Genomic DNA, 16964 nt, shown 5'->3' on the forward strand with positions numbered 1-16964 from the left:
TAGCAAAGTCTGGGGAGAAGCCACAAAATCTGGATCCGTAATGTCCTGTATTACTCTCACCACTGTTTGCCAGAATGGACGAATGTCGGCGCAATCCCACCATAAGTGCCTGTACGTACCATCCTCCATTCCACACCTCCAACAAAGAGGGGAGACTCGAGGAAGGAAACGGGATAATAGTTTATAATTGCATTCCTGAACCATGCTGGATATGGCCCCCTTGTGTGTGACAAATTTTTACTTTTAACACATGTTGGAGGCCACCTTACATGGACCCCATTGCATTTTACTACATGTAATTTGGAGCATGCATTTTTTAGTTACTTAAGTTAGCAAATGAGGCTTCTGTTTCATATAAGTAATCCAAGGCTGTGTCTGCTGAAATCTGGAAGCATTTAAGTGTAAACATTGAATCAGCAGCCATGTATCCTAGCAAAACATCTGTGTCCAGATAATTCACATAAATCAGTTCCCTTTTGACTACAGAGGGATTTCTACTGAGCATGTGCAAGAATCATACAGCAGTATGCTCCATGCTTTCAGTAGAGGCACCTGGGGAAGGAGTAAAGTGAGACAGAAGTGTCATATTTACTTTTAATAAATGCCTGCACTGGTCTGAATACAATAAACCTCACGCACTAAACCCTGTGCACTAAACCCCACACAAAAATCAGTCCAGTATGTTTTTAACAACATGCAGTTTGTTATATATATATATATACTTGATTAGCTCATAACATTCTTATGTTTATTATTTGAATTTGTTTATTTTGGAAGGAAGCTGTAATCTTCGTTTTTATGAGAAACAGGAAAAACATTGTGGAAAATAGAAGAAACCACCTTACATTAAATCAAACCTGTAAGAAGGTGTCTATCATGTAAGGCTTCTCAGGACACTGTGTTAAATGCAGCTGAGCTGCTGTCCTCCATTGTTGGATCACTGCTGGGCAACCATAGTCTGTCTTCTGGAAATTGCTGGACAGACCATCAACTCAGCAGCCCGTTTCTGCCAACCAGCTGCAAACCTAGGTACTAACAGGTGGCCACTGGCATTAACAGGTCCCTGAACAAATCTTGGAAGAGAACATTGGTGCATGATGTCGTGTCCTTCTGCTCACTATACTTTGAAGAACCACATATTGTAGCACATTTGAACCTTTAAGTAGATCACTCTTTAACCCTCCACCTCTTGAGTTTCCCATCCCCTTATAATGAGGTCTCTTCTTTGGATTTAATGGCAATTTCACCATTCTCTTTCATCATGCCAGGTTCCCTACCTTTCCCTTTTCCTCACTATAAACTATTCCAAAGCCAGTTTCCACCAATTTCTCCAAATTATGCTGCTTTCCAAGTCTTTCCAGCTGTAGTCACACTTATAGGTGCCTCTGTGAAATGAAGGACTGATTTTATATGTCAAGATTGGTACAATCTTGGCGTGTAAAATCAGTTCTCCATTTCTCAGAGGTAATAGTATTGAGCTAATTATGCTGACCATACAGCTTGGTGAGTGCTAAGATGACTAAGCATCTAGTCCTTGTGTATAAGAAGGTGCAAGGGATTATTTTACTTTGAGCGTGGGCATTCATTACTAAGATATAAACTGGAGGTACACGTGATACTGTAGCACTGTGCTTTACTATGATAAGCACATATGTTTCCATTGCATCTTTTGGCAGTTTGCTAAGATGTCTAAAGCATTTGTACTTCATAAAAGTGTTCCCTAGCAAACCTGACTTGACTATTGCTTAATATTATTAGAAGGGTTTATGGAAGAAGGGGTTAGGGTTATTGTTTTGCTAGCAGGATAAAAATGATGCCAATAATCTTGTGACTCTCCTATGAAAACATAACTCGATTTAGTAATTTACATTTTACAATTTTGTACCAGGCTGGTTTAGCAATCATGTACTACATGACTTTCCATTCTTTTTTGGTACATTTGTGTGTTTCAGATACAAAGACTCCCATTTCACCTATGGGAGCCCATATCAGATATGTGTCTTGAGCGAGAAAGGAGTAAGGAATCTAAAAAAATACTTTTGTGTGTCTATTATCAGCAAGCAATTTCCAATTTAGTTTTTCAGGAAAATGCAATTGTTTAGGATGCTTTGTTATTCAAGGTAACCGGTGTGTCCTCAAGTAACTGATAGCTGGCAGAGGTATAAATATTTTAGTTAGTTTCCAGAAAACGGATAAGTTACAAGAACAGCCACGTGTGGTAATACATTATTAAAGTGCTGTAAGCCCTCTGTGAGCACTGTGTGCTCTTTGAGGAGCGTGCATTGGAAGACAAAACACTCTGTCCCCCGAGTGTTAAAACAAACAAAGTACATATTATAACAGAGAAATGCTTCTCTTTTATTAGCTCTCAGGTTCACAGCTTGTTCTCTTGGTATTCTAGGCAAACGAAGATAAAAGCAGCAATGTTCAATGTCTTACAGTTTTGTTAAGTATGTTGAATGCAATATACTATATAAGTGATAAATACATTTGTTTGTTGCAATATACTATATAAGTAATAAATACATTTGTTTGTTGCAATATACGATATACGAAATGAATACTTTTTCACAGTATCACAACCCTTTTTTATTTCTCCAGTCATTCCTATCCTCATTTTGGAAATATACTATTTTCACTATATCTCTTTTTAAGCTCCTGGGAGCCTCTGAAACATCTCCACTTTAGACCTATGCATCAGTGTCCTCTGGTTTGGTCCACCGGGGCACTTGACACAGCGTTGTGTGGGGTGAACATTTCGCCAGGACACCTTCTACCTGCACTTCCATGCTTAATGTGACCTGGCCTTTGGCTGGTTGTGAAGGGGAATTTTTTTTACAACACCAGCCATGGGCTAGGGACAGAAATGGCACATACACAAAATGTCACACTTTGGAGTTTTGTTTTAGTTCATCTTTGTTTTTGGTATAGTTTTGCACTTGAAATGGTTTTTGCAATGAAAAAAAACCCCAAAATGCAGAGCTGGGTTGCTGAAGACTTAACTTTTCCATGGAGGGAGCGGACTGTACATTTTGCCTGCCACTCCTCCAAAGACTTTAGCGGTCCTCTCTTTTAGGAGGCTAGAAGAGCAAGCCCTCTTTTGAATAGAAGAAAAATATTGGGGACCTGATATCCTCTGTAGCCCTACCACTAGAGTGCCCTGTTCACCTTTTTCATCCAAGATAAGGAGTAAGAGTACCTAAGAAAATAATAGGGAAAGGGACTAGAAAACCTTTGTATAAATATTGTTTTAAAGAAAACTTAAATGCCGTTTTATTTGTATAAGTTTCATATATCCAGCTTAATTGACATATGGGACTAAGAGATTTCAGCATCACAGCTGTAGAGCACGATTGGAGGAAGGGATGCTGGCATGAGGAATTTGCTAACAATAGTTTTCCAGATACCAGGAACTTTTCAGCACTCAGTGTTATCAGCATAAAATAGACTGGTGTATGGTAGGGATTCAGTAAGTTATCAGATAACAGAGTCATTGTTGTTCTTCACAGTTACAAGCATTCCATAGAGTGCCTAAACACAAGGTTAAAAAAAAATGAATGTCATGTGTTTACGGAACATAGATAAATGACTGTTATAAACAAACAACTTCACTATAATTTCTATTTGGGTTAGCTAAACGTATATACTTTTAACAGAACGGTCATGTGTATTTATTTTTAAATAAAATATTGATATTCCTTTGTATTCCCCCATAACATAGCAATGATATTTTTCTTCAAACAATATGGTTTGCACTCTTTCTAGCTAATGTTGACACCCTACCCTTTTTAACGAGGTACCAAGCCAAATATGTGGTTGGGATGTCACTAGATTGATTTAACATATATATATATATATATTTTTAGAGCAGTAGATTGATATAAGAAGAAGGTACATCACACATAACATAAAGTAAATATTAATGTATAGAAAAAAACAAGAAAATAATGCATAAAGGAAACTTTTGCACCATATGTAAAAACAAAAATAGGGGGAAAAGGGGGAATCTAAAGAAAAAAGGAATCATTGCATCTTAGATGTGGTGTGAGGTCATTCCTGCCTGAATCTTTGAAATGCCTAATAGAAAGAAGAAGACTATCAGATGTCAGATGGAAGCCCGTGAAATCCATTTTGGTACCCAGTACCCTGGGTAATTTAAAACAAGTCATCCAGTCCACAGATGGACAATTTATTTTGTTATCAATATCGTAAGTAGGGGAGGATTTGGGGTCTTCCAATGTGTCAGCATTATAATTTGTCAGCATGAAGCATGTGAAAGAAAAGTGATTTTTGTATTTTGGTGCTTTGGTGTAGAATGCCATAGAATTGCAGCCAGCATCAGATTGAAAATGGGGTCAGTAACCTGTTGGATAATTTTCATTATTGAATGTTAGGAGCCATAAGCTTTGGAGCAGATATGAAGGTAATCTTATTGGCATGTCCAGCATTCCCTTTCAATTTGTGGAAATAATTGTGGAACTATATTCAGCATAGTAAGCGGTTTATTGAAAACGTTCAGAGCTTTAGTATTAAACATTCGTGTGTTATAGTATTCCAGGGTCTGGAGTGGTTTGTAGCTTTGGATCACAGTTCTAGAATATGATATAGTATGTGGCAGGCAATAAGGAGTCATCCTCTTCAGGAAGTTCTGGGCTGTGAGTAATTGTGTCAAATGAGAAACTGTGGCTATATCTATATCCCTGATCACTTCATCCCCCGTATATGAGCGGGTTCCATGGTGGGGCATGTGCGGATGGATTTGGATATGTGTCTTATGCCAATCCAAGACAAGGTAGTTAGTGAAAGAGTCAATTAGCCTCCAAAATTCTATTTTTATTTTTGAATATATGTTTGAGTACGTTTTGCATGATCTATAAAGCATGTTTTTAGTTTACAGGTGAATTGGCAACTTATGGTTTGAACTTGCCATCTTTACTATGCATTTTGAATGACTCCTCCAGTGAATTGTATCTGTGAGAAGTTAAGGACAAGTTGCATACTGTTAAAACCATATTGTTCTCTAAATTTACCTTTAAACTACCCCCATTTAGTGATTAAACCACATTAACCTCACATATGTTTACATTTAGGGGACAATAGATGACCCTGCTACATATGGCTTTAACCCTTTGCTATAGAAGTCTGTTACTTTGATAAAATTATGAAAACAGAATTGTAGTGTATTTAAATATAGATACTGCACATTCATTATGGAAAAAGGAATATCTGGTGATACAGCATAGACATACATTATTTGTATGAAGCCTTTGTTCAGTGAAACACAGGTGTGAGGTGCTCAGGTAACGACATAAATAATATAATAAAATACAAATACTTGCCAGGTTCCTCTAAAATCATAGATTGACAAGTGTATTTTTTTGTTTTTTTGCAATTAAATAAACCTGAATTTTAAATTGTATATTATTAATGTTATTTGTTTTTACTAGTGAGAGGTACATAAAAGGTATAAGACAAGGAAGAAGAATTAACAGTTCTACATTCAGATCATACGATATAGAACACACAGCTCAACTCAAATGCATATAGAGAGAACGTGTCAATGTATGCAATAAGACATACAGTATATATATATATATATATAAATACACACACACACACATATATATATATATATACTGTACAAAACACATTCTGTGAAATGTCCACTGTAGCAGGCATTTAGATAAAATATAACAGTCTGATAGCCCAAGTATTTTTGTCATGTATGTTCCTTATGGATGTCGTTAAAAAGCCATTTACCACAAAGTCCAGAGAGATTTGTTAAGTATTTGTAGTGGTCATGTAATATCCTAGAGCCCAAAACATTCTCATGCTTCGTGTACATTCTGTTAAAATTATAATACCAACTCTTACAAATTCCTACTGATTGTTCTAGTGTTGCCACTTTGCAATAGAATATTGTGTTTTGTTTGTTTGTTGTTTTGATCCTGACACATATGACATCAACCTAAACGCTGCTTTAAACTAATGCCTGCAAACATATAGGTAGGAATCCTTCATTAAGCAATGCTACATGGACACACCAGTGGTTCTGATCATTATTGGGTTAACTAGTCCATGTTAAGAATTTTTCAGTGCTACATTAGCAAAACTATTTGACTATCACTAGGACAATAATAAAAGTATTATCAACTAATTTCAATAATTTACAATATTACGAACAAGGACCATAACATTTGTTTTGTAATGTGCACACATTAATAGTATAACTATTGTGCTTATAGGTCAATAACACAACTGTGGTTAGTCATTATATACAAACTTGCCTTTTACATGCAACGATATATCAGCATTAAAATATGTTGTTGTTTAGGTTGAAATTAAGAATTCACCTGGAATCTGATGTTCTTACATTTAATTGCAGTGTGTTACACTTCATTAAAATGGCATTTGAATACAGATCAAGATCAAACAATACTGGACACATTTTATTTTCAAAGGAAAAAAAGAAAAACTGCAAATGTTCAAGCAACATTTCTTTATTAGCTTTTGTTAATTCATGTAAGTTACTTCTTGTTCACACTCAACTTTATATGGTAACGTCCATATGTCAATAATCCCTCAGTCTGAGAGTCTGGAATTTACTTGTGATGTCATATTGTCTATGTCCTTCTGCAGCTGACGTTTGAGGCTGAAATAGAGTATGCATTCATCGCTTTTTGTACTGAGGGAACACCCATTGAGCCTTTTTTTAAAAGGCTGCCTCCTGCCTGTTAAGTGGCCAGTGGCTGCTTGCACAAGGCACAGCACACAGCTTTCATATTGTTCTGTCTTTTTGCATTGGCTAATTACCTCCTGGTAATTCTGGTTTTCCAAAGTTTTAAACTACCTCAGGGGGACCATGTCTACCTTTGGATATAGGCGAGAAATTAGTAAATATGAAGATATTGATGAAGATGAATTATTGGCATCTCTGTCCCCAGAAGAGCTCCAAGAGTTGGAAAGAGAATTGGAGGATATTGAACCTGACCGTAATCTTCCAGTTGGGATGAGGCAAAAAAGCTTAACAGAGAAATCCCCAACAGCAAACTTTAGCAGAGAAGCCCTAATGGCCTACTGGGAAAAGGAGACCAAAAAGTTACTGGAGAAGGAACAGAGTGGGGCATGTGAGAAGGTAGGCTTGTAATACAGTTCAAATTATTTTACTGTGCAATATCATTTTAGACCCCTATTTCATTTTTATCCTGCAATATTATATATGGAAATACAGTAGTTACTAGTACTAGTTACCGTAGCACATCATATTGAAAATTAATGGTTCTGTTATTACCAGTTTAAATTATAAACATGGTAATATTTTCAGATTATTAATACTGTCCTTGCCTCAACGTGATATTTAAAATTTGATGACCATAATATCAACGTGTGGTTTAAACTTGATAAGATGGATTGGCAGTGTAAAGGGGTGCTGGCTAGTTAATATTAAGCCACCAGTTGTTTCCTGCTGTGTTAGTAGTGAAAACAATGAAGACTATTAGGCTTGTTAATCATACCTGTTAAACTATTCTTGAGTTGATACTAAGCTGGTAAACCCACTGTCTACGTGCAGCTAGATCTGTTTGATTGTTGGCTCAGCCTGCACTGCACTTTGGTATTTAATTGTTCCAGACATGGTAGTTATCAGTATGGATTATGTTGCTTCTATATTTAACTATTCAATAATTACACTGTGGCTGGTTGAAGCAGGAAAAGATAATGTGCTGGATAAGCATCGCATGGGACAAAAGACCCCGTATTCCCTGAAAATCTACATGTTCCATGAAAATGAAAAAAAAAATCTAAATTTATTTTTAGAATTTAAGTTAAAAAGAATTAAAACTTTACTAAACATTGGTGCAGTTGCAGAGTTAAAGAACATTTTAAGCAAAGTGATTTAAACTGGCAGGTAGAATTAAAGTAATCCATAGTACATAAGGAAAAATGCATTTTTTGGTAATATAAGCAGAAAAATAAAACAGAATTCAGCGCTTTTTTTCCTTTTACTGTTTAGAATTTGGAAGATGAACAGGAAGAAGGAAGTGAAGAAGATGACTTCACAGGGAGTAACAGTGAGGTTTCTGAGGAGATATACACTGAAGAAGAGGAACAAGAGGAAGAAGAAGAAGAGGAAGATGAAGAAGATGAAGTAGTCAGTGAAGTTGAGGAAAATTGCAAGGATGAAATGAAAGAAGATGAGAAATCTGAAGTCAGAAAAAGTCCTGACCAGATTCCTAATTCAAAATGCAAAGAAATGACTAACAATAACAATGCATGCAATGGCTATAGCAGAAATGCTGAAAAAAATTGCAGACAAACAGAAGAGACACCAAACCAGAAGACAATGAGTGGTTTTGCACTCTCCAATCCAACTGTCATTGATGATGTTCTTGAAAATATTAGAAGGAATGATCCTGACACATATGAAGTCAACCTAAACAACATAGAAAATATTACAACAGAGACACTTATATCATTTGCTCAAGCTTTGAAAGAGAATACTGAAGTAAAAATATTTAGTTTAGCAAACACCCATGCTGAAGACAATGCTGCCGTTGCTATTGCTAGCATGCTGAGAGTGAATAGAAGTATTACAAGCCTAAACATAGAATCAAACTTCATCACAGGAAAGGGAATTTTGGCCATTATGAGAGCTTTACAGTACAACAACAATGTGTTGACAGAATTGAGGTTTCACAATCAAAGACATATCATGGGAAGTCAGGTGGAGATGGAAATAGCAAAATTGCTGAGAGATAATACAAGTGTTGTCAAATTAGGATATCACTTTGAACTTCCAGGACCACGGATGTCTATGACAAGTATCCTTACCAGAAATATGGACAAACAGAGACAGAAAAGAATGCAGGAGCAAAAAGAGTCAGGTTATGACCCCACTTCTAATTTGAGGACCAAGACCTTGCAAAGAGGAACTCCAGGGGTCTCACCTTATTCTTCTCCTAGAGGTTCACCTTGGTCATCTCCAAAGCCTTCTAGGAAATTTCCACCAGAAAATACATTGCCTCCCTCTCCTCCTTTACCACCTCCACCAGTGCCGCCACCTCCTCCTCCACCACCTCCAATGCTTCCATTGATTAAAGAAAAAAAGATCCCTTCTAGAAACATAGCAGAGGTTATTAAACAACACGAAAGATCTGCCAAGAAGCTACGAACTGGACATAAGTCAAAAGGCAAAAAGTGCAAAAAGGAACAGAACAATATCTTAAAAGATATAAAAAATTCTTTAAGATCAATATCAGAGAATAAAGCAGAAGAAACGTCAAGACCCTCTACACCCCAGCGATCAGCACGTGATGATCTCATGGAAGCCATTAGGGGAAGCAGTGTTAAACAGCTAAGAAAGGTATCTTTCTAGACTGATTAAAGTTCTCTTTATTATAACGTATGAAGAAATATGGTGATACACGATTTTAATTCCTTTCAAGAGTAATGTTTTAATTAAAGTCCAGTTTATATGAACAACACTATTTCAGATGTTTAGATACATATGAATTTACTATGGGACTTGGATTTTTTGACTTTTATTGTTCCATTGTATTTTAGTAATAGGAACACATCTAGTTTATTTTCACCTCTTCATTTCCTAGTCATCGCTTATGATTTGAATTCCATCTTTTTGCTGATTGATGCTGGGAAACTTGAACTAAACATTTATCTTTCAAAACGAAGCATTTTAACCATTGTTCAGTATTTATATGCTGGTCTCATTACCTTTACTTTTTCAAACGTATCTCTTTGCCACATTTCCTTTTGGTTTAAGTTGCCCAAAATGGGTGGGTATTGTTAGAAGACTTTGCATCCTGTTGATTTTATGCAATCACCATGGACACAAATCAATAATACATTGTATTAATAAATTCCTACCAAAACGTATCACATGTAGATTTCAATTTTTTTGGTCTACCTTCTTTATTATGGCATCCTTTTTATGTAGAGTGCTATGTGGTTAAATTTTTAAGATAATAAACTATTTTCATGCCTTGTGGTCTGAGAGGAAAAGAATGGAAGGACATGTTGAAACCCAACCAGAATAAAATGTGAAATCACATGATGTGACTATAGAACACTAGAAAAACTATTGCCTTAATATTTTAAAGCCTATGTCATACAGCTTTGGTTGCCTCACTCTTTGGGTGACATCTGTTCATAGCTTGGAGTACTTTAGGCTGAGGGTAGCATTCTGAGCATGACATAGTTCCGTGATCATAGCTGGCTGATATTACCAAGTGATATTGTGGCTACTATAAAAAAGTTTTGGAAGGTCTATTTTATTATTACACAGCTGAGAATGCTGGAACTAGAATATTATTTCTAATATGACTCAGAACTAAGCTTTGTGTTTGACCACCACAAGAGAACACATTTATCCAAAACGTTTCAGTTATGTTGTTGTAAGAGTCGGCAGTCTGCAAACATTCCTCTACAATCAAATTAATTGATAGTCAGACCTAGCCATTGAGTAAGTTACATTACATAAGTTTGGTTAGAGGTTATATGTTTTATGGGTCGATACAAAATTTCCCTTTGACTTTGTGTTTGCCCCCGCCAAACTTTTTTATGATACCTATTATAACAATCTGAATAAGATATAGGCATGCTTTCATGATAAAGGATACATAATCAAAAATCTAGTTTTGTTTGAGATATAAAAATAACTTAAATGTATTATAATCACTGATATTATATCAATGATAGTATTCAATAACATTATTTTTTTTATAATGCCTTTCCATCTGGTATATATTTACCATTAGACTTTCGGAGGATTCAATACAAGCCAGGGACTGCTGATTTAAGATACATTCAGCTTTTCCACAGCAGGAATGCACAATGTATAAATTGGATTTTGTAGAACACAAGAAAATCTAACCTGTAAATATAGGGCTGAAAATGTTTTAAAAACCTTGTGTCCGTGATGTGATTTATTCAAGTAAGCAAATATGTTTATAATGCTTGGAATACTAGTTTTTAAATATTTTTTTCTATTTGTTAGAGCAATGAATGTATAATCTGCTTGCTCTGCTTTCCATTGGATAACATTGTAATTGTAAAAAGTAAACTTACACGTTTCTGAGAAGAAATATAGTTTGCCTAAACACAATTGTAGCATCAAGGTTCAGCCATCAAGGGTTTTTGTAAAATATATAATGTGCCTGTTCTCCAATCAGCCATGCAGTTGAACTGCAACAAATAAATATAAGTCAAATCACGTTGTATCTTGTTTCAGCCGAATTCTTATATATACATTTGGACATGTTAGGGCAAATGAAAAAAACAATGCTTGTAATTTAGCAGTGCTTAAGTAAATATTAAATATTACTTTCTATTTTTTGTATAGGTTGACGTACCAGAATATCTTCGATAAATTTATGGACTGAACGACAGACGACTCTTATGAAGAAAAAAAAAAGAGCTTTGCTAAAGTAATTGCAGTAAACTAAACTACCAATGTGCACACAAGTTTAAAGTAGACATTTCTCATGAGTTTATAAGTAGACTTGATGCATCAAGGTATGATAAAAGGTAGTAGTTATATGTAAATATTGAGTAAATTAATTTTTGTTTTGTTTATTACAAAATATACTTATCTGTAATGGATAATTGTCACAAACCTTGCTTTTTGCACTAAAATGTTTTGATTTGTGGCTTGTATTTTTCTATGTACATGCAATAAATAAGGTTGTATCATTAGGCATCATTGTCTTTTACGTACATAAATGGTCATTTGCATACAGTCACAAACAGTGGATATTGCTTATTATTGTTTGTTTTTATATAAAACAGGAATGGTGAACTATTAGTGAATACCCTGTAGAGTGACAAGCTGAATAGGCAAGACAAGGATAATATGATTATTTTTATGCTGGTGGGCCTTGAGCCCAAGACCACAAGATGTGAGGTTTCACATTGCCAAAATCCTTTGGTATACAGTTACTGATATGATATGATTGAGTGAACATAACTCAGCTGCAGTGAAAGAAAAGCATCATGTTTGCTTAGAAATGACCTTTTGGCTACCTAAATAAACAAGTAAATCAGTAGAGTCACCACTACTTTGGCTTTTTGAGACAGGTTTATCCATATTTGCCATGGTAAAGCATAAGTAAAATGTATAATACATAGTAGTATAATGGTCATTGTGATGCCAGGTGGACATACATTTTCTTTTTAAACAGAGACTGGCACAGATATGAAGATAGTCCTATGAAAATCAAAGCAAAAATATTATATAGTATTCTTTAGTATTTCTTTGTGTTGTGTTATTCCCTCCTACATACTATTTCTAAACAAAAGAAATACAATTGGAAGGAGGCCTTTACAAACATATGTAATTAGAGGTTGGTAGATAAATGGAACCACCTCCACTAAGAAGTGGTAGAGGCTAATACAGTGGGGGAATTGAAATATGCATAGAAAAGCCATAAGGCTATCCTGAATCTAAGACAATACTAAGGACTGATTAAGGTCTGAGCCATAAAATCAGAAAAAATGCGCAGACTAGATTGGCCATCAAATTCTATGTTTCTATGTAAAGCTTTCTGGTGTGTGTCTGCCATCTGGAGCCTCTTAAAAAGTTTTATTTAGATGGAGTATATTAATAGCTTAAATGTACCTGCTTTGGTTGCAATGCCCAGAGGCAGGGCTGTACTGGCCTACCGGGAAACCTGGAAGTTTCCCGCCTCACCTGAGGCCTATCTTGAGTCTGGCTATCCAATAATGCATGTGGACATGGCCGCCAGTGCAGTGGAGGAGCAAAAGAGATTTGTGCTGTCTGATGCACAGATCTCCTAATCAAACTCCCACTGTGTCTCTGCCAGTTAGCACTGCACCAGATATGACACTAGACTTCCAGACTCGGAGGCCAAGGACAAGGACGAATATGCTTGTTTGGGAAGATGATGGGTGGGTATTGAGATGTAGGGAGATAATTGTGGTACAATATGATAATGGTAGGGAGTGGAACTGATGGGGGGGATAAGATGATGAGGATAGGGGTTATGAATATGGTGGTTAGGGAATAATGATTGTGGTGAGGCACGGGTATGATGATGGCCAGGGATAGCTTTACATTTATACATACATATACACACACCCCAAAGAAGTTTGATGGGGTTGTAGTGCAATGCGCAAAATAGTTGGGATGTTGCCACACCAGGATACATGTTGTACAGAAAGTATAGATATGGCAGAAAAGAAGGAGAGGTTGCCCTCTATGTAACAAATAACTTGAACAATCGTATGCAAAATAATAAGGAGAATCTATAGTAAGTTTGGGTAACTTTAGAACTTGTTATCTAAGGGGTTGTTCACATTAGTGTGATATATAGACCCCCTGGACATTTCAGAGGAGCTTGATCATCCACAAGTCCTCCTCCCTCATACACTTTAGCTGTATTTAGGGGAGCTACATGTTTATTTTTACTTTTTAGTATCTACTTTGAAAGTAATTTCTGTGTTTTAAATAACTTTGTTTTCAGCTATTTAACACAATTTTAAAAGTTAATTTTATATTTTAATTAACCCCCCTCTCTTCATTATTGGAATTATACTGGTGATCTTTCAGTTGGTCTCAACCCATTACATGATCTCTTTGTCCACTATCATGTTAGGAACAATGTGTTTCCATATGTATTTGCGTTTCATTTCTGACTAATGCATTTTTCAAATACATTTTTAAAATCCATGGTTTGCCCCTATTCTGAAAAAAATTATTGGGGCATTTAATTATTTCAAAGGCTGGTTTTAATTCCTAGACTGGCTCTGCCCAGAGTTAAAATGTTCTGGTCTAACATTTGATCTGATGGTGTTAATTTTTGTTCACCTTATCAAAAGGGAAGTCCCATGGGGTAAAAAAATATTTTACAGTGCTGTAGACAGTAATGTAGGTTAGCATTGACCAAATTTTTTTTTATCCATTTATTCCAATAAACCTCCTTTATCTGCAGGTCTGAAGCCTGCCTTTGTTGTCAGTCATGTGATATTTGGTGTGATTTTCTCTGCACAATCACCACACTGAGCTGATTCTTTGTAGAAATGCTATACTCCCGTTAGTCAGAATGTTCGACTGGGTGATTAAAACCGAGGCCGCAATTATTTACCACAAGCCGTACATTGACTTAATCTGGCATTATCTGACACCAGTAAAACATAGAATGATGAGGGTTCCCTTAAAAGACCTGCTCGCTGCCATTTTTCATATTTTTTTAGATTAGCTCCCCAGTAAAATGGTGAAACCTTCAGGGTATATACTTATAGCGGGAAAACAAAACAATGCACAACACTGCAGGGGAGACTAAACCCACTTTGCTGAATGAAGTCATGAAGGGAATTATCCATATACATACAGTACAGTCTCTAGCTCTGTTAAGACCTATGATAAGATATAATATATATGATACAGAAAGTCTGGCTGGATGCAGGGGTCCCTATGATACTGAACTACTGAAAAAAGGGAATCATAGGAGTGCTTTATGCCATGATGTCTAGTGATGACATCAACCTTTCTCCCGAATAAGATGCATCCCATTTCCTTTTAACATATAGTAATGTATTAATGATGTGGCAAAATAGCTATGGTCTGCTAAAATATCTATTTAAAGAGTACGTAAAAAGAAATGTTATTTACTGCTGCATTTGACACAAGGGATGACAAAATACCAACAACAGCTGCACGTTCCATTCATCTTATAAGATCAACTGCAACCTTACACTGTGTAGCAATTGGAGGGGATATTGGCTGGGCTAGTGACATGATGTCTGACTTATTGTTCTCTGCAGGGAACCAACACTGACAATATAAGCATTTTATATATTTAAATAGGGTATTTCAGATAGGTATAATCTGAATTATATGATTCAGATACAATGGAGTCTATTCATAAAATGTTAATGGCAGTGTTTACGGAAGAATATTTTGTTTGTATTTCTTTCGTACTTTTACTATAGTAAATTTTTTGCCCGTGGCATACACAAAGCTGCCTTCAAGAGAGTACAGCCATAATAGCAGTATAAATATGTTTAGAAGAAAAAAAAAACATAATCGATTATTTGTGCTTTAAAAACGTTAGCCCCAAATTACAGCCATATTGCAAGTACAGAAAAAAAGAAACCTACTGTTGCACTATACATTGAACAATAATGTAGATAAGGGGAAAGTATGGCGGTTATCCTGTGCATGTTATGTAGGGTGATCTTCATATTGTGTATAATTTGACATCCCATTGCTCAGTATACCCTTCTTTTTATCTATATCGTTATATATTTAATGTGTACACTCTCACTGGAAAAATAAATGCCACATAGAGAACTGTAGCAGAGTATGCTAGGATTTACAAGTGTTTCAGCTTGAGCCTTTTGTACCCTGGAAACCATCCAAGGAACCAAAATATCATGTATTCTCTAGTTATAAGTCTGCTACCACTTAATCTCCAACAATTCCAAGACCTCTAAAGTTAGACCTAGTGTTGAAAGTAAGTCTCCTGCAATAATCAAGTTACATATGACAAATTCATAGTTTGATCAATATATCTAAGTTCTGTAATAACACTTAAATATATTTTAAATTTGAGCTGTTCAGTATCACTCCTGTGCTACATTATCCTTAAAAGTAAAATACTTCTTACAGTAAAATCTGGAGCATCTATATGGTATTCACACTCTGATATTCAGATTTTATAGAATTGGATGCAGTTCATTACATGTGTGTATCTCTGCTACAAACTGACAAAGTAAAATAATAATTAATAGGCCATATACATGCCAAAAGCCCAATCCTAAATTATGAAAATAAGTAAACAGTATTTATGTAGTAAAATGTAGTAAAAGATAGATAGAATATTCACATTCACCAGGAGGTGCACACATTTTTTAGGGTTATCCTCATCATTATTCTGGCCTAGGGCGATGGAATGCTCTATTTGAGAGTTCATCAGCCCACTTTAATATAGTTATTTATTTTTTATCATTATTTTTATTAGTCAAAGAAGAATAAGACACCAGCATACAATAAGAAAAATGAACATCAAGTTTCGCACCGGTGGACCTTACATGACATGGGCATGGCCAATCATCAATCACCCAATAAAGACAAGGAGACCTGCTGGATTTTAAAACAGTCACAGGTTTTATTAAAAACACCTGCAACATTCATAAACATAAACTTCAAACATGTAAACATATTAATATCTCGCAATTAGCTCCAGCTAATAACATCATAATAAAGTGCAAAAACCAACTAGGACGGGATCCCGCGGGAATGCTGGCACAGGCGAAACCGATGTTAAGAAGGTTTACCGGCATCCTCCCTGCATGGTAGCGAAACCGATGTGAACTCCTCAGGGCCATCCCATGGGGTGTCCTGCATGTAGCCATCCAGCTAATTTCACCTGAGCAGCCATACCTCAGATTGCCAACTTCCGCACTGAGGCCAGACCCCGAGGGACCCCCTGCCATACCCAGAACACAACGAAACAAGGGAGGGTGGCCGATAACTTCACTCTGTATAACTTTTGTAAAACTGAAGGGAAATCCTCCTGTTAAGAAATAAATACCCCTTGGGATGGGTAACAGATAACATTAACATTTGGGCAATTTATGGCCAGCCCAGTCATTCCCTGTGTGTATGTCCCCTTCAGGCCAATACTTGACATTGGCATGGCCGATCATCAATCACCCAATAAAGACAAGGAGACCTGCTGGATTTTAAAACGGTCACAGATTTTATTAAAATCACCTGCAACATTGCCAGACGAGTTGCCATACCCCAGATGGCCAACTCCCGTACTGATGCCAGACCGGGAGGGACCCTCTGCCACAACCAATACGTGGGACCCCTTGCATGTTATTGATGACCCTACACCGCCAAAGCCCTCTCCACACCTGACTGAACCGACAGGTTAAATAAATCCAGCCCAATGGAAGTGAGATAAACACCATCCCTATGAAAA

General features: G+C 36.2%; 1 protein-coding gene across 1 annotated transcript; it reads left to right on the forward strand.

The window, feature by feature from the left end:
• Nucleotides 1-6744: 6744 nt before the first annotated feature.
• On the forward strand, nt 6745-11709 carry LMOD2 (leiomodin 2). Its single transcript, XM_053464952.1, has 3 exons — nt 6745-7135; nt 8012-9361; nt 11357-11709. The coding sequence occupies exons 1-3, from the start codon at nt 6863-6865 to the stop codon at nt 11381-11383; spliced, it is 1650 nt and encodes a 549-aa protein (XP_053320927.1). The 5' UTR covers nt 6745-6862; the 3' UTR covers nt 11384-11709.
• Nucleotides 11710-16964: the final 5255 nt, after the last annotated feature.

The sequence above is a fragment of the Spea bombifrons genome, chromosome 4 (genome assembly GCF_027358695.1).
Source record: "Spea bombifrons isolate aSpeBom1 chromosome 4, aSpeBom1.2.pri, whole genome shotgun sequence".
NCBI classification, from domain to species: domain Eukaryota; kingdom Metazoa; phylum Chordata; class Amphibia; order Anura; family Pelobatidae; genus Spea; species Spea bombifrons.

Excerpts from the sequence above, each read along its gene's own strand:
- LMOD2 (XM_053464952.1), top strand. The coding sequence starts at position 6,863 with ATGTCTACCTTTGGATATAGGCGAGAAATTAGTAAATATGAAGATATT. Across the intron at positions 7,136-8,011 it reads AGAGTGGGGCATGTGAGAAG|AATTTGGAAGATGAACAGGA; the intron begins GTAGGCTTGTAA and ends TTTACTGTTTAG. Across the intron at positions 9,362-11,356 it reads GTGTTAAACAGCTAAGAAAG|GTTGACGTACCAGAATATCT; the intron begins GTATCTTTCTAG and ends TTTTTTGTATAG.